Source organism: Cryptotermes secundus, unplaced genomic scaffold, assembly GCF_002891405.2.
Source record: "Cryptotermes secundus unplaced genomic scaffold, Csec_1.0 scaffold797, whole genome shotgun sequence".
NCBI classification, from domain to species: domain Eukaryota; kingdom Metazoa; phylum Arthropoda; class Insecta; order Blattodea; family Kalotermitidae; genus Cryptotermes; species Cryptotermes secundus.
In genome coordinates, this window is record NW_019739974.1 from 56094 (window position 1) to 67073 (window position 10980).

Sequence of the window (10980 nt, forward strand, 5' to 3'; positions counted from 1 at the left end):
CATTCCTTTCCGGATGTTCTGTATATGATTTTTTTAAATAAAAAAATGACGGCGACCATGTTGCCCGCTAATAACATTGCCTGGGGTTGGTCTGAACGGTCTGAACCAATCACAGAACTCCTAAGAAAAGTATTTGATTTCATGTTGTGTTAACTATTATGTGCAACTGTATGCAGTCATTTGATTTTCGTCGTGTACGAACTGGTGGTCGTTGGTGAGTATGGGTTTTGATTTTATATCAACGTGTTCCTTTGGTGGATAAATTGTGCACATTTATGTGCAGTTATTGTGGTATGTTATATGCAAATTGGTAAGTATGGATTTTAATTTGATGTGAAACGGTAGTCAACGTTTACACACGAAGTTACGTGGACATGTTTGTCGTTATTTCCCTATATGATTGTGCTTACTACGGAGAATGAAATTATGATTGTATATCACATTCTGTTATGATATTTTATTCAATTGATGTTTGTATTATTACATGTTAAGCATCTCATTAGCCCAAAGAAGGTTTGTAGAATCTCAGGAAACTCTTAGTGTGCTGTGCGTTATAATTTATAATTTTTGTATTGTTTCTAGCATTGTAAATGGAAGGAAAGAAAATGTGCTCTGCCCCTGGTTGCTTGTCATCCAGTGGGCAGAAGGAAACGAAATTCTTCAACTTTCCCAGGGATTCAGCACGGTATGTTTTAATTCATGATGAAATTGTTTTATTATGTATTGTTTAATTCGAAAAAATTAAGTTTAGCCAATGTCAGCAATAAATTTATTAAACATAACCTCACAGAGCACCTGCATCATGTTTATAATGTTTGCTGATGACTTATTTCTGGGTTTTGAGATAGTATGTTGAATTCTTGCAGGGCTCTGGTATGGGCAGGAAGAGTTGGTATATCCTGCACTATTGATTCTGCAAGAATGCTGCACAATAAGTATTTGTGCAGCAGACATTTCTTAGAAAGTGATTTCACTACAGCTGAAAGGGTACACCTGAACAGTGAGGCAGTTCCATGTGGCTCAGATTCTGCTGCACAGTCACTTCGACAACCTCCTGAACCTTCATTACACATCCCTTCCTTCGATCCCTTGCCCTTAGTTTCGTCTCCTGAAGATGACCTTCATGGCTTACCTCCCACCATAACCTACAGCAAGATACTGGTGCCCTCTACTGTAACACCTGTTCCAATCCATGCAGACAGTCCTTCCACTTCCTTTCAGATGTCTGCAGTCCAGCCATCACCAACAGCAGCCAACACCTTTGCAGTGAAAGAAACCTCTTTTCCCCCAAGCTCTGTAAATGTAAGCGCTTCTGATGGGGAACTCGGGCATGTCAGTCGTCAAAGTTCTTCCTCAAAGCCTAGAGCAAAGCATTCTCTGCTAAAACTTAATTTGGCTTCGCATTCAGAATTGACACCCAGGAAAAGGAAATTATATGAACTTATTCGGAATAATGAGAGTGCACTTTGCAGACTCAAAAAGAAGTATAAGGGAATGGATTTGGAAGAGCTTTGTGAAGTGGTCAATGATCCACTGATGAAGAATCTTTCATCTTCTTTCAGTTTAGAGGCTGCCACATTTTTGGCAGCAATGTTTAGGAACTGTAGACAGATGCCTAAGGGCAAGAGATGGACTTTTGATGACAAAGTGTTGGCTCTATCTCTCCTTAAACGTTTTCCCAAATCCTATATCCTTCTCCGTACATTATTCCCTCTCCCATCCAGAGGATCCTTGCTGTCCATGCTGAATACTGTTCCATTTAGGACAGGCATCAATGCTCATGTGTTTCATGCACTCCAACAGTCTCTGCAGAAAATGTCTGATGGAAATCACTACTGTTGTCTCATGTTTGATGAAATGTCAATCAGAGAGAACTTACATTTCAATCAGAAGTTTGACTGCATTGAAGGTTTCGAGGATTGTGGAAGTTGGGGCAGGACATGCAACATCGCAAATCATGCTCTAGTTTTCATGATCCGTGGCCTACGTAGAGAGTGGAAGCAGCCAGTGGCTTACTACTTTACTCGTGGAAGCACTAAGGCAGAGGTGATTGTGCAATGCTTGGAGGAGGTTCTTGACGCCTGTCAGAACATTGGACTGAAGGTTGTTACCACTGTCTGTGACATGGGTGCTAACAACGTCAAGGCCTTGAAACTGTTGGGTGCTACTAAAAGGAAACCACTCTTCAGATTTCATAATCAAGAAATTGCAACAGTATACGACCCTTCCCACCTCCTGAAGTCTACCCGTAACCTATTCCTGAAACATGATGTGCAGTTTAAGTCTGAGCTTTTGGACAGCCAACTTCCTCTTATTGCTAAGTGGGACCACATATTGAAACTGTATGAATTTGACAGATCCATACCGATTCGTCGGTTGATCAAATTCACAGATGCCAACCTGAACCCGACTGGACAGAGCGCTATGAAAGTGCAGTTGGCTGCACATGTTATGAGCCATACTGTTGCAGCAGGCCTCAATGCTCTAGTGGATACAGGTAGGACCACTGCACTATATGCTGTGAATTTTTTCTGTTATGAAAGAATTACCTAATGAAAATAATTAGGGCTAGTTTTCAAAGTTACAAACGTCATTGTCATCATTTATGACTTATCAGTATACAAGCTACGTAGAATATGTCGCAAATGGCTCAGTCTTTAGAGTAATTAAAAATGTTTGAAAAGCAAATGGCAGTATCAGTAATATGATTTTGAGAGAAGGAGATGACAACGTTACTGTGAGGAATAATGTACTCAGATGTACAAAATGTTTTATAACAGTCCAGTGTAATGTAATATGTGTTGTTTTCCAATGTAAAGAAATACGGTAGTCCACCATGTAAGGAAGTGCACTAATTTTTTTTTTTTATGTTTAGGTTATTTTGGCAGTGAATACATGGCAACAGCTGTGTTTGTTAAGGAGGTTGACAACCTCATTGACAGTTTCAATAGTGGAATGCGGGTTAGACCAGAAAAAACACTGCGTTACCCACTTAGTGATAAGAGTCCCCATATAAAGCACTGGAAAAAGGCAAGTATGGGGATAAAGAGTTGGATCTTCCTCAAGGATGGTAAACCTGCCTTCCTTCATCCTCCTCCTTCACAGAATGGGTGGCTAGTTGACATCACTGCTGCCCAGCATGTGTGGAGGACATTGAAAAAGGCAGGTTTTGAGTACTTTCACACCAAAAACCTGAATCAGGATCCCCTTGAGAACACATTTGGGGCCATTCGTTCGTGCTGTGGTTCGAACAATGACCCAACTGTGGGACAGTTTGTAGATGCCCTGAAGACTAGCATCATCAGTGGCTTTGATGTTGTAGGTGTGTGTGAAAGTAATTGTGAGGATGATGGTGCTGCTCTTCTGGATAACCTACAATCGTTCCTCAGGGAACCTGATGCTGCTTCACAAAAACCTTCCACAAGTCATGGCAAGGAAACCTCTGATGATGTTCCTGAGAGTTTCCATGTTGCTCAGCAACTACACAAGGACATTGGTGCTACAGTAGATGCTGGTAACATGAAAGTGTTCTCAGTGGCCTATGTCAGTGGTTCCATTGCCAGACAGGTGCTTCATGGTGTCAGCTGTGATGCATGCAAGACATGCCTGACATCCGAGGTGCTGCCATCAGCCAGTGTCTTCATACATTTCAAGGAGTGCAGTGACACAGAACAGTCTCTCACATGTCCTTCTGAGAAGCTTGTGGAGACTGTTGGTGTTGCTGTAACCCTAATGGAGTCTATGATGGCAGAGGTGGCCCACTTGAATTCAGTGGAGCAGCATATCACAGCTGCCATTATGAAGAGCATAGACTTTGAATGGATTAGGTGTACTGGCTGTTCACTTCACTACCAACGAATAGTAGATGGTATTGTGAGATGTCTCACAAGAATTTACATTCCTTGGTGGTGTAAGCGAGCAAACAGGTTGATGACTGAAGCAGCCAGGCAGAGGGCCACAAAGAGGAAGATGGAAATCCTGTCACATCAATAAGTCATTAGGAAAGTAATGCTTCTTCATTTTTGCAATGTATCGTCCTGCCCATACCAGATGCTGGAAGTTGGTAGAAAATAGTTTGGGAGAATATCTGTGCCAACTACTCACATGAGCATCGTTAGAGAAGTTGGAATTAGTAACCCTGGTGACTAGCAAGTGCAGTGCAGCAACAGAAACTACCATGCATTTACATGCCTTCTTTTCTCAAACCTCTTGGCATTGCATACTTTGTTGATAATGTCATTGTCATGTACCTCAGAGATTATGTACAAGAAACCTATTGTGAATTTGAGAACCATCTCTTCACTGCTTTGCAGACGTTTCTTTCATCTAATCTTATTAGAACTTGGCTTTCAGAAGACGGTCAGAGTTCAGTCTGCTCTTTATCTTGGAGTGATTATATTTCTGTTCAGAAATGTAAAGGAAATTGTTTCCTGACGCACATTGTTTTAGTTCACATATAGGTAAGAATGAAGTGGCATTACTTTATAATGACTTGAAATGTTCCGGTTATCTGCTTCAGCTTGAAACACTGAGGAGCAGAACCAATAGCAGGACTCACTGTGTATTTTGTACTTAAAGTTTATTATATATTTCGTAGGTAAGAAGTTGTAGTTAATAGTGTTTATATACTACAGTCAGCTATTATTTTGGGTATATTATTCAGCTGTTTTATTATTATGGATATATTCCTTCAATTATTATATTGGCCATATTATTCTGTTCAGTATTCAACTTTTGAATATGTATATATATTTTCAGTTTTCAAGATTCATTATATTCAATTATTATTTTGGCCATATTATTCTGTTCAGTATTGAACATAGAAACATGAGAATAAGGTTTGGCATAATTTGCAGTTATTCATTTTTATATATTATTAAATTCAATCTTAATATTGATAGCAAGAGTGTAGTTCAGATTCTCGAGTTTCATCTCACCACAGAAATTAATAATGAATGGAAACCTCAGTAATGTAACTTGCTCTACATGATTTATAATACATAGATAAGTTCACAGTCATGTTAAATAATGAATTATGGGAAGAAATTTGTTTGGAAAAGAATGTAAATGAACCATATCTACTACTTATAAATAAGTTTTTATATTATTTTAGTAGATAATTTCCATTGAAACAAAGAATGAAGAGAGAGATTAAGAATAATTAATGGATATCTAGAGGAATAGAAGTTTCATGTCAGAAAATGAGGTTTTTAAATAATCTAAAGTATAGGATGTCACTGTCAAGGGTTGCATTGAGTTATATTAACAGATATCACAGAATTTATAAAAGAGTTATGTTAGGAGCTAAAAAGAGAATGGCAAACAAATGGTAAGTGCTTCAAACCCAACTAAAATGATGTGGCAGTTAATAAAACAGAAATCATATCGGGATATTTGGTTACAAAATAATTTAAAGAAAGTAACTGACCCTCAGAAGGTGGCCGATATATTATATTCATACTTTATTGATAAGGTAGAAGAACTAGTGGAGGAAAATAGGAGTAAAGGTAGTGGTAGATCACTACGAAGAGTAGTGGACTGCAACCCAAGCTCTATGTATTTTCCGATTTCTGAACAAGAAATTGTTACAGTAGTATCCGGATTAAAAGACTAAGGTTCTGCAGGATTTGATGAAATTCCTGTTTTTCTAGTAGAAGCGTGTAGTACATGTATAAAAGAACCACTTAATTTCATATTTAATCCATAAATCAGGGTGTATTTCCAGATTTATTGAAGACTGAAAAAATTAGGCCTGTTTATAAAAAGGGTAATAGACATGAAATTAGTAATTACAGACCTATATCTGTTATATCTATATTCTCAAAAATAAAAAAAAAGTGTATAACAGATTTGGTTAATATTTTATCTCTCACTGCGTTCTCAGTATGTAGGAATAACCTCTAATGACAATAGGTATTCTGTGAACAGGTACAATTCTACACTGAGGAATGTAAAACTCGAAATACCCCAAGGGTCTATTTGGGTCCACTCCAATTTTTATTATTATAAATGATTTACTCCATCACACATCAAATGGAGAAGTGGTTCTTTTTGCAGATTATACCAATATACTGGTAATAGATAAGAATAAATTTACGCTCCCAAGAAAGAATAAAAAGAGTGATGATCCAACCAGAATCTTGGTTTTCAAAAAATAACTTGGTTATAAATGCTGATAAGACCAAAGCAACGCTATTCCAATTAAATAAACCATATGACATACCAGAGTCAGTTATCATTTTCAAAAATATAAAAATTATTATATACCACAGTTCAGATTTTTAGATATAAATGTATCACATAATCTAAAATGGAGCTCACATACTCAGTCCTTGTGATTATAATTGAATAAGGCATATTACATTATTAAATCTTGAAAGTTGCTGTGAGTTTATATATACTTTGCCAAATTTCAATCATTGGTTTGATTTTTTGGGGTGGAGAAAGCGAAAATAGTAAAGAACTGGAAATACAAAAAAGGATACTTCGCTTAATGAAAGCTGTAAATAGCAGAACATCGTGCAGACTTATTTTTAAGGAATAAGTCTTTATCTCTCTGTATATCTTTGAGGTGTTGTGCTGTTTTATTATTCTATGAGAAATTCAGATTTATGTGACTATAATACTAGAAGGAAAGATGATTTCCATGTGCCAAATTGTAACAAATCAGCTTTTTAGAAAAGAGTTATCAATATGGGTATTAAATTGTATAATAGACTGCCTTTTGAATTAAGAAACTCAGATGGATATAAAGACTTTAAACATAAGCTAAAAGTATTTTTACTCGATCATCCATTCTGTGCATTGTACGAATTTCTCTTAGAGGGACAGTAGTAAGCATAGCAAAACCTCTATTCAGCAATTGAAATGGATAACAAATGGTTGCTTATAGTATCTTAATGTGATCAGTGATTGACATGGTCATATATAGGACACTTGATTTACTGTAACACTCAAGGCTGCGCCATAGATCAAGTGGTTAGTCGCTGGCTTCCTACCGTGGCAGCCCAGGTTCAATCCTGGGTCTGGTCAAGTGGGATTTGTGGTGGACAAAGTGGTACTGGGGAAAGTTTTCTCTGAGTACTTTGGTTTCCCTTGCCAATCTTCATTCCACCAATTGCTCCATGATCACCCTCACCTATCATCTGGGGCTGGCACAATATGCCAGAAGTGGTCGCAGTACATGGGACTTAGTCCCACCCCATTTGCAATAAAAAAAATACTGTAATACTCTTAAAATTCTCTCGATAAACTCATAAGGTTAACTTGCATTTTGATTTACGTGTTGTATCTAATTTATTATCTGGTTTGATAGTGTTCATTATACTTTAATTGTATGTTAATCATGTCAAGAATGATTATTTATTGTTGACAAATTGTAATTGTTTAGGCATTTGGCAAAAGGATTTCAAGAATGATGTATGAGGTCTGACCAAACAGTATCCGACTATTTTTTCCCGCTATAAGTAATGGCAAAAGGGTGGGGAAACAGCATAGTATTAGGAGGGACTTTCATGTGCATGCGTGATTTTTTTGCTGCCTCGCAACACCGCCGGATGCATCTCACTGCCAGATAGTGAACTGGGGTAACATGTGTTCATTTCTTTCACATTTCACTCAAGGTGACAGAACACTTGGAGCAGCGATACTGCATCAAATTTTATCAGAAACTTGGGGATACCCCAGCAGAAAAAATCTGCAAAATTCAGGCTTTTGACAATGATTGGGGGTCACTCAAAGTGTGGTTCAACCGCTTTAAAGATGGCTACATGTCAGTGGACAGTGACCAGCGTTATGGGAAACTGTCAGCGAGCCAAAATGCTGATGTCGTTGACAAAGTGCGGGCATTTATCATGGAGGACCGTCCAGGAAGTTGCTGATGAGGTTGGGGATCATCAGAGGTTCTGCAAACAATTTTAACTGAGAATATGGGCATGCGAAGTGGCAGCAAAATTTGTGCCCAAGCTGCTTTCACTGGAGCACCAACAACTCTGCCTTGAGGTCACACAGGACATGCTTGAGTGTGCCAGCAGGGATCCCGAGTTCCTGAAGATTGTGATCACTGGTGACAAGTTGTGGTTTTACGGATATGACCCGGAAACCAAGGTCCAGTCTTCACAGTGGAAGCATCCAACATTCCCGAGGACCAAAAAAGCACAACAGGTGCGGAGCAATATGAAGGTGATACTGACTTTTTTTTTTATTACTGGGGTGTTACACATCATGAATACACACCACTAGGCCAAACTATCAGTAAGGAGTACTACCAAGAAGTCCATCATTTTCATCATGCAGCTCAGTGCAAGAGACTGGTGCTGTGGGACACATACAACTGGCAGCTGCATCATGACAATGCTCCAGCTCATTCATCACACTTGATCCAGGTTTTCCTAGCCAAGCACGGTATTCCACAGGTTCGTCAGGCTCCTTACTCTCCTGACATGGCTCCTTGTGATTTCTGGCCTTTCCTGAGATTGAGGACAGCACTAAAATTCATCATTTTGACAGCCCCGAGTACATCATACAGAACATGACAGTGCAGCCGTATGCCATTTCAAAAGAAGCCTTACAGAGATGGAAGGACCACTGGGCTGTGTGGAGTCACAAGTGGCCTACTTTGAAGGGGATTAGGTATTGTAACCAGCCGGATAAAGAACTTTGTTTTTCCAGCCCAAGGTCGGATACTTTTTGGACAGAGAGGTATTTAATGATGTGACTTGTTCAAGTGTTACCGTTGTAGCAATTATGAATGCCAAATAAAATGAATGAATTAATGTAGCCAGAAAGCTATGTTTTGCTTTTGGCTGTAAGTTGTAAGCAGAGTTATGAAGTTTAATACAAGTATCTGATGGAAACAGAATTTTCTTTCAAGTTTACTCACCTTCAGTTTTTCTGAACACAAGTATTCTGTGTAATATAGTTCACCGTGTCCATTGCATTGCAGCAATGTGGTGTTGGATTGATGTAAATGAAATGTTCATGCTTTACAGCCACTGGTGAGAAACTTTCTCCTGATGGATATGAGTGAAGTGATATTAAACTCAGTTCCAAGAGAAAAAAAGAACACTGGAGTAAGAACCTCTCCAGTACAAGATATCAGGTTGCAAAATTATTTGTTGCTGATGTAGGGGAGCCGGGATAGCACAGTTGGTATAGTGACTGACTACAGGCTGGATGATTGAGGGGTTGGAGTTCCAAGTCCCAGTAGGGTCAAAAATTTTCTCCACATCTCCACCAGCTCTGGGGCCCACCCAGCCTTCTATCCAATGGGTATGGGGGTCTCCTTACCTGAGGGGCAGGATATTAGCTCTTTCTAACGGGCCCACCCAAGTAGGTGTCCTCCTTTCTCACCTGAAGACGGAAACAGATCTAGTTTCTGAAATGTCGTGTCCTCTATTACCTACAATTCTGGATGATGGAAAGGTCCAAAAACCCAGTAATTCTGTGTCATCCATCATCATCAGAACCCTTTCGAATGTCATTTATTCCTCTACACAGATCTCTGATGATCTTGTTCTTATTGTTCACTGCATATATAAGAATGGCCTAGGCAATCTTTACCACATGCTTATAAACATCCTATCGTATCATAACTTCTTGGGCTTCTACAGTTCCACTGCACAACCTTACATTGATTCCCATTAAATTTTGCTGTAACATTGCTCGTGAAGCTCGATGGCTTTCCCAAGGTGTCTTACCACTGCTTTAGCATCCCACAGTTCATCGCTAAGTCGGTTATCATCACCTATATGTTCTTGACTTCGTCCTCAATCTGAATGGACTTCAGCTCGTATAAGATATCTCTAGCAGTGTCTGGTCTTTTGAACTGTCCCTCTTCTCTACATTGCTTTGACTTGATTCAGATATTTGAGTCGTTATCCGTGGTCCATCAGCTCAGAAAGCATGATCGGCAAAAAGGTATACTATGATATCACCGGCCTGTGTGTACTGCCCCCCCCCAAAAAAACCTCTAGGTCATAATAAGGTAACCCTGTGCTTAACTGCTTAGGCACTACACCATGAAGGCATATAGTGGAGTGGATGTATAGATCTGTATTTTCTTGACCTGGGCACTAGTTGGAGATCTTCACGCCCTGGCTGATTAGTAATTATTGGGGGATATCACTGCTATCAACTTCATACAAAATTTATCCAATATTTTTCTCTCAAGGTTAAGTCCATACATTGATGAAATTACTGGGGATTATCAGTGTGGGTTTCCGCGTAACAGATCAACTACAGATCGAGAGATACTGGAGAAAAAATTGGAGTACAGTGAGAGAGTACATCGCCTATTTGTAGACTTCAAGAAAGCCTATGATTCAGTTCAGAGAGAAGTATTGTACAATATTCTGATAAGAGTTTGGGGTACCCATGAAACTAGTTAGGGTGATTAGAATGTGTTTAAACGAAACATGATAAAGTCCATACAGGTAAACATTTGTCTGAGACGCTTTATTGCCACTCCTTTTCAAGTTTGCTTTAGAATATGCCATTATGAAGGTCCAGGAAAACCAGCTGGGACTGAAATTAAATTGGACACATCAGTTATTGGGCTGTTCTGATGATGTGAATCTACTGGGTGTTAATATAAATACCATAAAGAAAAACACACAAACTTTAATTGATGCAATTAAGGAGGTTGGTCTAGAAGTACACACACAGAAAACTAAGTATATGTTACTGTTTCCTCACCAGAATGCAGGACAAAATCATAAGAAAGATGGGAAACATATTTTGAAAATGTGGCACAGTTCAGATATTGGGGAACGACAATAACAAATCAAAACCTGATTAAGGAAGAAATTAAGAGGAGACTGAACTCTGGTAATGCTTGCTACCTTTCAGTCCAGAACCTTTTGTCTTCTGTCCAAGAACATAAAATTAGAATATACAAAATTTTAATTTTGCCTGTGGTTCTGTATGGGTGTGAAACTTTGTGTCTGACATTAAGGGAGGAACATAGACTGAGGCTGTTTG

At 38.9% G+C, this 10980-nt stretch overlaps 1 protein-coding gene across 1 annotated transcript; it reads left to right on the plus strand.

The window, feature by feature from the left end:
* The first annotated feature begins 160 nt into the window (after positions 1-160).
* Positions 161-7044, plus strand: LOC111872233. Its single transcript, XM_023865919.2, has 4 exons — positions 161-214; positions 583-685; positions 867-2497; positions 2876-7044. Exons 2-4 carry the CDS (start codon positions 591-593, stop codon positions 3991-3993), a joined length of 2844 nt encoding a protein of 947 aa, XP_023721687.1. The 5' UTR covers positions 161-214; positions 583-590; the 3' UTR covers positions 3994-7044.
* Positions 7045-10980: the final 3936 nt, after the last annotated feature.

Excerpts from the sequence above, each read along its gene's own strand:
- LOC111872233 (XM_023865919.2), top strand. The coding sequence starts at position 591 with ATGGAAGGAAAGAAAATGTGCTCTGCCCCTGGTTGCTTGTCATCCAGT. Across the intron at positions 686-866 it reads TTTCCCAGGGATTCAGCACG|GGCTCTGGTATGGGCAGGAA; the intron begins GTATGTTTTAAT and ends GAATTCTTGCAG. Across the intron at positions 2,498-2,875 it reads CAATGCTCTAGTGGATACAG|GTTATTTTGGCAGTGAATAC; the intron begins GTAGGACCACTG and ends TTTTATGTTTAG.